The following is a 14,710-nucleotide window of genomic DNA, read 5'->3' as shown; positions in this document are numbered from 1 at the left end:
ATTATCCCAGGGGAAATCAGAAAGGAGGAGGGGTAAGAAATGGTAGGTGTATTAGACACAAAATCTTATATACATTAACAGCCCAGTGATGGTGAATAAAGAGAAAGTTATCACCAAAGACAGAAGAGGATGGTTTTTTCCTTGCTCTGGAAACATTTTCCAATTAAATGAGCCAAATTGCTATGGATATCAGACACAAGTACATCCTTGCACATGCAATCAATTGTGATTTAAAATCTCCCAGTAACAGTCTCTGTGAAAATGGAAAATGAAACCTCAGTAGGATTGACACAGTATTAATACCGACAGGCAGACCTGAGTGAAGGACATGAACTTACCTTCAAGACCCGCTGTTGTTTGTAAAACAGGTAGCAGCTCTTTGCCAAGACCTGCTGTGCCTGCATATCCCCCCATCTTTATCCACCTCAGGGTGTTAAAGTAAGGGCTTCACTATAGGTTAAGAATTGGTGGATAGAGTCACTGCTTGCTTTGTTAGCAAGTCAATTTAACTGATCACTTTGATTAAATTACAGTCAAAGTACTAATGCAAAGCTTTGCCAAGACTAGAGCCCAAGAGAAACAAATATATTATGTGGAACAGCACTGCCTTTGCAATCTCTGGCACACAGGGAGATAAGATGGGAGAGAAAAGGAAGGGTACTGCAATTTTAGCATTCACAAAAAGTTCTTCTCTGTTCTTAAATAATTATATTATACACAGAAAATTAGTGTCATCCTATGAATCATTATCACACTAACTAACCAGAAAGTTTATACAGTAATTTCCTCTACCCTTAGGCCAATTAAAAAAAAAATTCAACCCCCCAAAAAACCAACAAAACAACAGTAGGAGCTAATCAGCTCTGAATACCAGACAAAAAGAAATGGAAATAATTGTAAAAGAGTGCAGGGTGAGGAAGGCATTCCAAGTTTCTACCATGTTGGAGCTTTGGGGGGTTTTTTTGTTGTTTTATTAATGAGCATTATGAAACCATAGTCACCAAAACAGTACATTCCTCGTGGACTTTGTCCCTAACCAAATGATGACAACTTACAATCTAAAACTGAAATGAATCAACAGTTACTCTCTATCACATATGCCACTTAAGAATGTCTTGGATGAAAATAACTCATATATATATATACTGCTTTATAATATTTCACTGTTCAGTGTTGGTCTAAAAAGTAACAAACTAGGGATATAAAAAGAATTTCTTCCTTCCCAAAGAGCTCTACACCAATCAGATGCAGACTGACTAAAAGCAAAAAAAACCTGCTTCCTCCTAGAAAAGTCCAAAGGCATCACCTTTCTCTTTTCCTAGCAGCATTAAAAGGCATCCCAAAGCAAACAAGGAGCAAACCACAATCTAGCCTATACAGCCATTAAAAACAAGTGATCTACTGAAGAGAAAAAGAGAAACAAAACAGAAACGTATATTGAGCCTATTACAGGAAAACGGGAAATGGCTCAATAAAAAAAATTACACAAACCAAAACCAATAAAACACACAAAAAACCGAGCAGAGCTTGTCCACACATGGAACTGCTCCCATCAGATTCCTGTTCCTCTGCTGAATCTTGCTTCTCACTCTACAGTGCCTTGCTCCTACTCAGTTCAAACTATGGCTTCTAAGAGAGAACTCTCCTGAGATGGACAAGATCTTTGTTTCCAAGAAAAACACAATTTCTAAGCTCATATTCACTCAAAAGTGTAAATCAACTTATTTCAAGGACATCAGATCTGTCTTCGGTCAGTTTCATTGTGTACATAAAAACCTGTATTCCTTAAATAAAATCACATACTACTGCACTTTTTTGAGTAATGCTAGCTCTGTAGATAGCAATGACAAGAATTTGTCAGTTTTTAATAACTCAGTCATCTGAGAAAACAAAAAAAAATATTTGCAGAGATTTCTCATTATTAAAGAAAAAAAAGACTCTAAAACGGAAATAGCTTTTTTTTTTTCTTTAAGTATCCTTTCAAAAACATATATTTTAACGTAGGTAACTCTTACATTACCTAGTCTTCACCTTAGAGCATTATGGTGAATGTACCAAGTTTGAACACAGGAGAGCTCCCTGGAGTGACACAGTCACGGCCTTTCAGCTCACTCTGCCTTTATTGGTTGCAGGAAACAGTGTGATGGAAACTAGGGGAAAGGGTGGGAGTTATTCCCTTCTGCAAGCTCTTCAAACTTTTACGATGTGAACGGGTCATGGGGAGTTAGAACAACAAATCATCATGGATTCTGGACATAAGTGCTGGGTACCAACAGGATTAGTGGGCTGCAACAACGTCTAAGAAGCAAACTGAGGTCAGTTTTCAGGACTGTAAAGTAAAATGATGGAGGGACACTGTCAAACAAGAAAAATGCACTTTCCTGTTTAAGATAAAAAGCAAAATCTTGCTTAGTTTTCTAAATCTATATAAGGATATTGAATTTATTGTACACTAAAAGCAGTAGAACCAGTCATTACCTGGCTGGATATAAAGCCTTCTTGTCCTTGAAAAGTTCACTTGCTTCCAGTTTTTCTTCATATATAAGCTTCTGCTGATCTGTGAACTGATCTCTGTACTTTTTACACTACAAAACAGGATATATTAAACAAACCATAAAATTATCTTTCCCAATCACAACAGCACCACAGAGTAATGTTTGCTCATTGCCCAAGATGCACATTCTTTGTACGCTTCTGAAGTGACTCGGCTCCATCCTACATTGCCACTGTAACAAACAGCAGAGCCTAGCAGAGGTGTTTTTCTCCTCTAGATCCATTCTAGATGCTTTTGAATTACACCAAAAACAATATATAAAAGATCTTGTGTAAGCACGTTGCACTTGAACATGAGCTTAATCTACCACATACAAGTCATTGGAAGACTGTGCTAAAAAGTTTCACAGAAACATACAGACAGTTCCACAACTGTGGAAGTTTATATGGACAGAGAGAAAATAAAAAAACACATCTGAGAGGATGAATTTTGCAGGCTCAGAAAGAAAAACTGTTCCTTGACAATTCACAGAAAACATACCCCTCAAGGTCAGTAAAACGTCCCATCAGCACTTGTACAGATCTCACCATTCTCTCCATCCAAAGATCCAAAACAAATTTCAGCTAACCACAGTTCATAAGTAAAAAATTCCACCCAGTACTTCCAACGTTGGTCTAAGAGCTAGTCCCAATCCTAGCCATGGACACAAGTATTACAAGCTATTAATTAACAGACAACAGACACACTGCTTTACTGTTAACGTAAAAGCTGATGGCAGGAAGCAAACCTCTCTCCCCAGCCCCAGAAAGTTATATCCAGGATAGTTATATCCATTTCAGGCCAAAGATAATGATCGAAAACCATACGTCTTCCAAAGGAATAGAATTATCCTGGCTGGAATGGAAGGAAATACATCCTAAAAATAGGCCCTTCGTGAACCGTTGAAAATCACATGAAGAAGTTCTGCACAGACTGGATCAGAATGTGTCCTACCCTCCACAAATGGAAAATCCTCTTTAGTTCCTTGTGAGTTGAATCCAAGAAAAGGTAAGGCCTCGCTGGCCAGTTTTTATCTATTGGTGATAAAGAAGGCATCTTTTTCTTCATTTCCAGGAAGTATTTTTGCATCTGTGATAAAATTGAAACAAGATGTTTTACTAATGTTCAAATATCAAGGTTATTGAAATATACAAAGAAAAGCAGATGCTCTGTTAATAAAAAGTACAGTTACCAAACTGCAACTCTCAGCTCTCATAAACCTGAATAGGGATTTAAAAAGCCAGGTATATTGAGAAATGCAGATTTATGTGTAAAATACTTATAGAAGTATGGCAAATACTTAGCACCATTCTTACACCTACAATACTATCACTATCCTTTCTTTACAATGTCAGAATATTAACTTGTCAGTTTTCCATATGCTTAGCTTGGACATTTCCTTATGAAGACTATCAAGGCCATAACACAGCTGTTACATTTGATTGAAAATAAAAAAAACTTAAAACACAGAAAATGTACACGTGCTTTGTATGGATATATACATACAAGTCTCTGAAGGGTAAATTCATAAATTTTTCTTCCAGCATTGGCTCTGAAGAATTTCCTGTACTCTCTACGGACCTGGAAAGTTAAACAAACCCTCAAAGTGAGTACAAAGAATGGATTTGTTTGCACAGGTACTCTTTTATAAAGGTTTATGGCAGAAAATACTAAAACAAGCATAAATACATGCAAAAGGTTCTCTGAAATAGGAACATTACCTGGGTACACTTAAAATGTATGAAACAGACCATGGACCAAGAAGTCTGAAAGATACCTGGGCTGATCTGAGTTCAGTCATTTGCAAATATAACAAGGAATCTGAAATACTTCCCTCCAAAAAGGCAAGTGATTCAAATATTGTTGAATTCACAGTATTAATCGATTTTCAATAGGCTTTTGCATAAAGTTGGACTGAAAAAAGTGAAGTACATTCAGTGATAAAATTTTCTTGTGTCTGAAGTGATGCTGATTTGATGTTAATTACAGAGTTAACTGGTGAACTTTTCTGATTTTTCTCCTTTAAGATTCTTAATACACAGACTTTTCTAAAATAAAAAAGAGATTTTTTTTCTAGAGCAGATTTCTGCATTTAAAAAGTTCTTTTCACACAAGCGGTCTTCATTCCAAAACAAAAATAAGATTTTGGTGCTTGATAAGAGCAGAGAATTAACACAAAGGTTGCTTAATGTCAGCAAGCTTGATATTGGCTCCTAAAATTTATTTAAAAAACCAAAAATCAAAAAACTGATCGGTGAGAATAATTTTTGCAGATGATACTAATTCTTAGTGTATGCTTGGAAATGCAGGCTTCAGAGTACTTGTTTTGCCCCTTGTATTTCTATCAGTGCTGATTAGCACAGATCAAAATTCAGAAAAGGCAGTTTGAGAGAGCCTGACAGGTTTGCAGTTTTATGTGACTCCCAGGTTCACATCAAGTCAACTGAAACATCCCCCAACTCTTTTTTTCATAGTTTGGCACAGTCTGCAACACCTATTATGAGTTTTGGGCAAAACCCAGGGAAAACATTGTGGCTTCGCATAATTCACCCCACAGCAAAATTTAGTGGTTTTAGTTAACTCACTATGTGTTGATGGATTCTCTGTAACCAGAAAATAAAGGGAAACCCATAGAATAAAATCCCACATCAAGTTAGAGAAAAACAATTTCCTTGGCTTACCTTGGCACCCCTTCCACCCCATGATGACTGTCATGCATTTTAAAGTAAGCCAGCATTTGGAAAGCAAGAATCTGTTACCATTTTGGGATTAAAAACACCCCACAGGTAAACAGGTTTTGCTTGATTATGCATTAAGGTGCATCAACAAAACTGGCAGCATTCAGCTGTCATCATTCTATGCAAATTCAGCACAGAACTTTTTCCTCCTTTCCTTGTAAGAAAAATTATTAGAGTTCTTATTCACTCATTTTCTGCCAGGTTTAGTTCTGTGTAATTAGTGTACATATTTTATTACTTATTCAGGGATGGAAATTAGCACACTCAAAGCCACTCCAACCACAATCATTCCAAATCTCACCATGTTCTCAGAGTCTCTCTTTAATGATCTTGCTTTATATTATTCTTTGTAAGCTGCAAGGTGTGCAAATTAATTTGGAACAAAGGGACTAATATACACCCACACATCCTATTGGTGCTGCAAGGAAGCTGCAAAGCAAGCACTGAGAAATGCAAGCTGCTCCAGAAAAGCCTAAATCTGCAAACTACCACAAATGCTATTAAAATCTACTTATCATACAATTAAAAAAAAAAACAAACAAAAGAAAAACAACAAACCAATAAAACCCGCAACAATTAATGGTTTAATCTCAATCATTTGTATCAGCTTTAAATCTTCAGCTTTATATGGGTGAAAATACTTTGCCATCAAATTACCTGTGCTAAGAGTGATGTATTGGAATGACAGACTATGGCTGTATTCAGAAAAATCTGCGTATTTCAGACGTGATAGAAATTGGAAATGCCACTTATATTATTTAACAAATACATTGAAAACCACACCACAGACAGGCAGAAACATAATCCTGCTGTAATACTCTGTAAATGTTTTGCATTCATCAGCTTTCATTTGAATGTTGCTGCTTGATATAAAACGGCCTCTGAGTTCTCAGGAGGGACATATTCTTGTTTTAAAATCATAAAAACAGACCTACTTTGGCAGTAGTACCTTAAGTGTGAAAGTGTGATTCTGATCTGCAGAATGACTTCTTAAAATGGCTCCTTTGTATTTTCCAGTTCTGGTTTCCAGGTATGTATTGTAATGCCCTTTTTTTTTTTTTTAATACAAATTAACATGCATTATATACAATTTTATGTTTTCTAACTATTTTTCCCATTTCATCATTGTTCGGATGAATGTAAGAATATGAGAGCTGAACTTTACTCTGTATTATTACATAAATTGTTCCTTTTATATTTCTGTAGTCTACAATATCCCTATTAGCAGAAGGCACTCCCAGCCAAACAAAACTGATTCAGATTTCCGCAGCTCTTCAGGACTGCATCTGTAAAACTGTGTTATGTAAATCGTTTGGGCACAGACCTGAAACCTCTCAAGATGCCATTTTCATAGTCTATTTACAGAGCAGAACTACATTTTTCCAGATTACAGATGTGTTTTCTTTTGCCAACCAGTACTTGAAAGCAATGGGTGGAAAACAGAAGACTTTTGTACATCTCAATTTTTCTGGGAATTCATGGCTGTCACAAGGTATAGGTAACTGCATGCAATGCCACACCCTAAAAAGGCTGCTGGATGCAACAGGACCTTTCATTAGCTTTAGACTGTGCCCTCGACACTGGGGTCAGGGGTCTAATGTGAGCAGCAGTGAGAGTCAGACATCTCCAGCCCATTTCCCATTCAAACAAGCAGAGGTCACAATAAGAAAATACATCCTTGTAATCTTTACAGATAGGACCCTTGCCAATGTAGGTCAGGTTTTTTAAGTCAACAACTGTAACAGAGTCCTTTAATCTGACATTTGTCTTTCACTTGAAAACTGCAATTCCTGATATGACAAAAAACACCCGATGCCTAAATGCTGCTGTAAATGAGGCATTTTCAGCTTACGAATTTTTCAGCAAAGTCCATGACAAAATTAAACAATGGAATTCTCTGTAAAAAAACATCCCTGCTCGTGAGCCCACACAACTGCTTGAGTTAGTAAGATGCCACGCTTTATTGAGTTCACGTTGACAGATGGGAGTGTTTGAGAAAGTACCTTCAGTCCAAGCCAGTAAGCCCAAATGACTGCAACAGCATGCTTACGCCTAGCCTCCTCCTTCAAGCGTTTCAACTCCCTTCGAGCCTAAAAGGTTTAGATAGTGAACAAAAGAGACAGCCCGATGCAGGTAGCACATCAACCAGGAAACGGCCTCTCCCAAACAAAACAGCCAACTTAACAACCAAGGGATAAAAAGATGGAAGAACAGCATTCAACCTTAAACACCCAAGGTGTCAGTGTGAATTGGTGTGAAGCCACACAGAAGGTCAAAAAAGCTTCCACTGCTGTTTAAGTGGCATGTACAGGTAAGAATTTTGTCTGACCTATTACTGTCAGCATTCCCCTCCTTCTCTTCTGTGTACAACTCCTTGTCAGTGGTACGAATCCCGTAACTCGATTCTAATCGGAGAGCTTTGCCTGCAGTTTCATGATCAAAATGATGTGTATGCAAATCAAGACTTACCAAAATCTCACTACCTAGTCACTTCTTTCACTGGAAAGTGCCTGGGCAGAACAGAATCAGCTCTGAAACCACGTATGTCACGATGACTTTCCAGCATTGTAATGAGAGCTTTTATTCTGGAGGTTATTTTTTATTTTGACCTTTATGTATTTAAAAAAAAAAATTCTCCAGCGTGGTAAATGATGTCTGTCTATGGAATTAAGGGGTAGAAGTCCCCAGACCTAGTGCACTCCTCATGTATAAAGAGGGAGGCACCTACCTACCTTTCATAAATCATTCCATCTTAGGAAAGCAATGTGCAAAGTGTTCTAACCACAGAGGCATGTGTGGGCAACCTAACAGAATGCCACATTTTAGGAGATATCAGTACTATCTGATGACCGTGTTCAAGTAAAAGGAAGAGTTCCAGCATTACAGGCTCAGTCACAGCAGCTCTCTCCATATATCTGCGCTTGTCAAGTTACAAGTTATCAGACTTGTGCAGCACAGTTCCAGCCTGTGCCAGTCACGCTCCTCTGATGCAGCTGGAAGGGTTAATGTGTGTTAGATGTAGACTCTAAGATTACACTCATCTGCTGGGAAGAAAAGCTCCTACTACACAGCAATGTAAAAACAAGAACTATGCAAAGCTAAGTGTTCGCCTATCTTGTGAAAAGGAAGGAAACTTGAGTACTTGAGGCTCACTCTTGGGTTTTTTTGTTGGTTTTGGGGGTGGTTTTTTTGTAAAGCAAGTGATTTCTGATGATAACTTCTAGAAACTTGTGTTCCACATATTCCTCTGGAAAAAGATAAAGCATCACATCAATAAAAAGTCGTCTCTCTTATCAGAGACTAATTGTTTTTCAAATATTAATTCAATTTAGATTATCATCTTTATATATATATATATTATTATATTTCAACTATTTATATTTAAGGAATAAGGAGACAATTTTTCATTAAATTCCTGTGAGCCAATTGATAAAAATAATTACTAAAGCCATGTTAAAAATTGTCCAAATCTACTAAACATTTATATGAGGAGCTTTAACAGAGTTAACACTATTGCATCCACTTTCTGGAGGTATCTTTTAATTCTAAAGAACATCTTAAACCTACGAAAATAAATATCAATTCTGCAGTACTGAGCGATTTTTTGGTGAAAGGAACTCTGGTTAAAAATAAATTCTCAATGTATTGTGCTTAAACGAATGTAGAGGAAGCAGTGTGTCTGTCGAATTGTACAGTTACCTAAAAATCAAGCTAGAAGTGAAAAGTTCCAGAGGCTCTCTAGTATGAAGGAAATTTTGTACATGCTTGTTTGGATTCACAGGGCTGTCATTTAACTAGAAATCTAATAGATTTATATCAAAATAGCCAAGGTCAAACTCAGCATTATACTCCAGATGTAATTTGAGCACATTTCTCCTTCTAGTTGGCAAGGTGCTCTGACATCTGCCCCCTAACTTAAATAATAACTGAAAAATATTTTAAATTTAATATATTTACTGAATATGGTTTGCCACTAAATTAGGAATTTACTAATTGAAACCAATACATTTTTGACCTCTAGTGAGCAGCATTTCAAATGTTCACATAACCCACAACTACAGGCTGGGGATTAGCAAGAATCTTTCAGTGGGACTTTGCTTTTGAAAACAAACAGCTGATGCTGGAATTCCTGGGATTTTTCTAGGGCTGTAAGTTTAGAATTGCAAACTAACATCATTTTCTGCTAAAAGATCAGCTCATAAAATTGTGCTTTACTTGTACTTACTGAAATTTTCTTACTGGTTCAAATCACAGCCAGAGAATCAATTAAACCAATTAAAACTAAAATTTAAAAAAATAGCGTTGTTTTGAACTTGTAGATGAAGACTGTGCATGATGCAGATTATACAGCCTGGTGAAAATCTCAATTGGATCACTAACACAGTGTCACTGAAAGCATTTGTTGGGGGCTGGGGGGGAAGACACCAAAAAACCCGGACCTTCTCTCCCCCCACAAATCATGCTTTGCATATTCACATGTAGTTAAATGCATTCCCTAATCTGAGAATACTGTAGTCTAGTCATTTTTAATCTAGTCTAATGGCTTGTTAGTGCAAATCTTTACTTGGTTGCCATGCAAAGAATTTCCTACTCTACAAAAAAAAACTGGCATACAGAATGCTATCAGATTTATTAAGGGTGGCATGAATGGAAATGGAAGGAATCGATGATCATGCTCTATTATTTAAGAGTGAATTGTATTAGTCGTTAATTCTCACTATTTAGTACTAATTAAATGTTGATATTGTTGGGTAATGAAGGGTGGCATGTGATTTGTGCATGAAGTACCTTATATCCAAGCCAGCAAGCCCAAATAACAGCAATAGCATGTTTATTTCTAGCCTCCTCTTTCAGTCGTCTCAGTTCCCCTCGTGCCTGTGATGCATTTGAAAATAGGATATAGAGAAGCTTAGGAAAGAAAAGGTTACTGCAAGTTCCCACTGGTGCAAGAAAGAAAGAAAGAAAACCAGTCACTACAAACAGCAAATATTAAAGCGTGTCCCAGCTTCCCAGGCTGCGGCAGCTAAAACGTGTTAGCAGCAAAGAGAAACCAAAAAAAAACCAGTATAAGCAGTAAGAGCAGTTTAAGCCACTGCAGATATTCACAGATAACCATCCTGAAGGGCCTTCTTCATTCCATATGGCGACATTTAAAGGCACAGTTTATTGCCCTGTTCTCACCTGAGTACCGTGCCAATAGGCGGCAATTATCGTGGCAGCCTCATTACAGCGCTTCAGATGCTTAAGTTCCCGAAGAAGTTTCCGAGCCTGTAGACAATTGAAAACATTATTTTACTAATTTTTATGATTCTAAACTAAGGCACTGCAACCTGTAAATCTAGGCAAAACCAAAAAAACAACACCTCCAAATCCTCAAACAAATACTGTCACAAATGGCGCACGGCATAACATCTGCTGTTCTAGGGAGGATTCTGTGCACGTGAGAGAGCTTGGGACTGGCATTTCAGGGCATCTTAATTCAATGTTCAGTTTTCTCCCAGATTTGCTGCATTATTTGAGATATCTATATGTCTGTTTGCACAATGGCAACAATACTTCTTCTCCACACCGCAAATGTCTTACCCATTTAGACTGCAATAAAGAATAAATCACAAGTAAATTGCCTGGCTTTAGGTCACACTAAAGGCTGCTGTCATACCAGGCTTTCATGCACAGTAATGCTTCTGCAAAAGAGCTTGTTCTCCAATGGCAAACAGAAAACCATAACTCAAGATGATGCTTTTAACCCAGTTTTCTTCAGAAAACACTCATGGGAAAAGACAGCACATCAATAGAAAGATCGAAAGGATATTTTTAACTCATTTAAACAAAATAATAAAGACAAAGTAAAAATCAAGAAAAATAGCAAAATCAAATTACTCTAGCTTATTCCTGGCAAACTTTAAAGCCTTCCAGGCAGGAGAGGGCTGTTTACACCAATAGCTAGAAACTGCAGCCCCTTGCCTGTCTGACAGGAAGGAAACTGGCTCCAGAACTAAAGGCAGTTCTCTATTCCTTAAATAGAGGGGACAGACACCTTTAGCAGGGTAGAGAAAAGATAATAAGAAAACAGAGGGGCCCAAAGTCATTTTTTCTGAAGCTGGACAGCAATGGTTGCTTTGAGCACTGTGGCTGCTTTCATGTGAGCTGTTAACCTCATTTTTACCTCTTATTAAAGCATCACTCCTTAAATCTCTACAGTGACTGCAGAATTATCCCTTCACAAAGTACAAACCTCTCAGAGAAGAAGCAAAGTTATAGCAAATTGAAGCAGAGGACAAGCCAATAGCAAATAACTACTTGTTCAACATTTACACTCCTCCTCTTAGCAGACAGAGGAGAATTGAAGACCTCATCCAAGTAACATACTGCCCGGACAATCCAAACTCTTTATTTTAAACCGGCTTTCAATTTTTTTTTATTCTCTGAGAATCCTGTTAACTGTAAAATAACTGTCAATCACAACTTATTTCTTACCAAATCATTCCAATGCTACCATTTGCATAAGATCAGTGGCAGAGTCCCAGAGCATCCTGCTTTGGAGCTGCTGGGCTGCCTGATTAGCATGTACCTACATATGCTCAGATCACCAGACTCACTTATTCACACTCAAGCCCCTGTAAAGAGGCCTCCTCTCTCTAAATTCTTTGGCAGAAGATGCCTCAAGGATAACCCAGTAGATTAGTGTGGTCCTAGAATTCCACTTGCAGTGTTTGCAGGGATTTATAGCCCCGGAAGCAAATGCAGATGTCCCAAACTCACCTCTTCTACAGCAAACATGAGCGCTTAACAATGGCTACAGCACATCCACAGCTCCATGGATAGAAGGCACAAAAGGCAGGAGTCTCAGAGCATTTGGAATGTGTTTTCTGACCTGCTCCTTACCTCATCACACAGAGACAGCTGCAGCAGTAACAGGAAACTCACCTTCCATCCTCTGATGTAGGATTGTACTATGATAGCTGAACTCTTTATCTTCTGATACCTTTTTTGTTGCTGTATTGGAAATAAATACATGATGCTTAGAACAGAATATTGCAACTGTAAAATACTGCATAGTAAACATTTCATTACTAACATTTGACAATATGCTTCAGGATAAATGTAAAAAGTGAACGACTTTTGACCGAGCAGATCAGAGCGTAGATTCTGTGTCCAACTCGAGGGGAAACAAAGCACACCAACAATGCTGCATGGACAATGTCACTCTCTGTTTACAGAAACACTAAGTTCATGGTCAGCAGCACAAATGCAGATTAAATGCTAACAGTAACAGCTTTATTTGTCTTTCCCACCACCAGAGTAGCACACAAACTGTCACAAATGCTCAGGTTTGTTGGCTAAGCTTTTTACCACCTTTTCGTAAGACTTACGCAGTTCCTGTTACCCACAGACCCTTTATTATACCAAATGCTGATGATAACTTAGGAACAGGAAAAAACCAAAACCATGGATTCCTGAATGAATTGCTGGAGTATTATTCAAGTATGCTAGTCTGAACAATAAATTCCCTGGACAGGCAAACATTTTCCTTCTAAAAAGCTCAGTTCCCCAGTAGTCCGGTGTTTAGCGTAATACTAAGTTTGACACACTTCGTAACAAGGCTTTTATACTTTTTTATACTTTTATACACTCAGTCCACTCAATGACAGTGAACAGCTCTGTGAGGAAGCTGGAGAGAATCCGCTCTAGGCCACATTCATGCCATGACTGACGTCTGTCATGCCTTGCAAGGGGACAGACAGGCAAGTGTCTGCAGATCTTTGGAGTCAAGCCGCCAGCACAAGGAGTTTTTTCATGCCAGGGTTTAATTACGAAACCTTCCAGAGCACAGTGCCTAACAGTCATGTTGGGTTAGGAGAATGGTGTCTCCCATCTACATGAAGAGGTTGAGGAGATGTCTTTATCATCACCTGTAACTAATAAGACAATTGCTGCCATGTCTCACCAGTGTCCCAATAAAGGTTTACAGTTAAAAAATCCACAGTGCTTGGTCATGTATTTGTCTTCATTTCTTCATATTTAAAGCTGCACCAATCTAGCTGCAGTAACTCCATTTTAAATTGATTAAGATTTCATGAGATCATAATGAAGCCATATGGGCACAATGCAATTCTGTAACGATGTGGTTTGCAGAAGTGGTGCATTCAATCACACAACTTCAGAGAGAAGAGTTTTTACAATAAAAAAGCGTTTATTCATACTTTTTCCAAATTATCTATATTTCCCTTTAATTATCCAAGAGAAGTGAACCAAACACTAATGGCTTTCAAGATGACAAACAGAAGTGCTTGTCAACTGAAAAACAGATTGTCAACTCTGCAACATGTAGTTTAAGAAGAGTTTTTTCCATATTTTATCAAGCTTTCTGATATGCTTGTGCTATTCTCTAACAATAACAAAATGCAGCTGAGATGTTTAAGAATGGGTTTAAAATTTAAAAACAAATAAATCCGTTTTATCACATAAGTCAATATTATTTAGTAACTGACAAAAAGACATGGAAGAGTCGTATAACAGGGCTGTTCAGTTCATGGAACAGAACATCCAGTCCACAGACAGATTTGAAACTGCTTTAGAACTGTATCAATAATGATACTGAATTACAAGTCTTAGGAGTTATAATTAAAATAAATCCCTGGGATCCTCCAAAGCAGCATTCTTGAGCCTCAAATGCAAAGGTTCCAAATAAGGCAAAAATACAAAAAGGCTTAGGAATGACTGAATTCCACAGAACTGCACATGTATACTACTGAACATTTTTTACACATTAACCGTATGTTTTGAAAGCACTGTAAATGTCAGGCAGCACAGCATTTTAGATGAATGAAAAAGACTGTTCCCAGCTGGGCCACAGAACTCAAAATCCTGATCTCCCAGAGTTAAAAGACTCTGATGAGTTTTTTAATTCTTTAAGAGCAAGCACAATGTAAACACTTAATAGTAGTCTATAGAAATTATCTTTAACTGTCTTTATTCACACTATTGGTACCTAAATATTAACATAAAATTGAATTCTTTCAACACCTCTCCATATTTATCAAGGTAAAATATCCTATGAAAGTTAGATGTATTAAACCATGAAAAGAACCCCCCATATTTAGTAAGGATAGGATCTTACTGCATATCTCCTGACCCAGGAAGCAATCACAATCTGGCTTTTTTTCATTAACAAGAAGCGAGTACGGCACTTCCAACCTCTATAAATCTTTTCAATCAGAGTAGCCAAGTCCTCCAGCCTCTGCTTTCTCAGATCTTCTAGTTTGAAGAGCTTGGGTGGGGTGGGGTAAGGGTTTGTTTGATATTGGAAGAAAAAGAGCAGGAAGGAAGAGACAAGGAAAAAAAAAACCCATAAGCACAGATACTGTAAGAGAAGTCTCTTCTTTACTTAAGTCCCCTCTCAGACACATTTTATTTTATTTATCTCCAGAGCTATAAG

General features: G+C 37.6%; 1 protein-coding gene across 6 annotated transcripts in view; it reads right to left on the bottom strand.

Annotated features, from left to right (window-relative positions):
• MYO1B (myosin IB) overlaps positions 1-14,710 on the bottom strand; it is a 97,518-nt gene that overhangs the window by 8,778 nt on the left and 74,030 nt on the right. For 2 of the 6 annotated variants that reach the window (XM_017828524.1, XM_017828525.1), the window contains 8 exons: positions 14,393-14,542; positions 12,199-12,267; positions 10,453-10,539; positions 10,060-10,146; positions 7,275-7,361; positions 4,040-4,114; positions 3,488-3,622; positions 2,479-2,585 (listed from right to left, as the gene is read on the bottom strand). In XM_017828524.1, the coding sequence (XP_017684013.1) occupies positions 2,479-2,585; positions 3,488-3,622; positions 4,040-4,114; positions 7,275-7,361; positions 10,060-10,146; positions 10,453-10,539; positions 12,199-12,267; positions 14,393-14,542 (797 nt within the window). The remainder of the gene's footprint in view (positions 1-2,478; positions 2,586-3,487; positions 3,623-4,039; positions 4,115-7,274; positions 7,362-10,059; positions 10,147-10,452; positions 10,540-12,198; positions 12,268-14,392; positions 14,543-14,710) is intronic. The other 4 variants (XM_017828526.1, XM_017828528.1, XM_017828529.1 and 1 more) reach the window with 2 other exon arrangements.

Source organism: Lepidothrix coronata, unplaced genomic scaffold (genome assembly GCF_001604755.1).
Source record: "Lepidothrix coronata isolate B3197 unplaced genomic scaffold, Lepidothrix_coronata-1.0 Scaffold149, whole genome shotgun sequence".
NCBI lineage: Eukaryota > Metazoa > Chordata > Aves > Passeriformes > Pipridae > Lepidothrix > Lepidothrix coronata.
The sequence above is the reverse complement of the archived record's forward strand: the minus strand, read 5'-3'. Positions and strand labels throughout refer to the sequence as shown.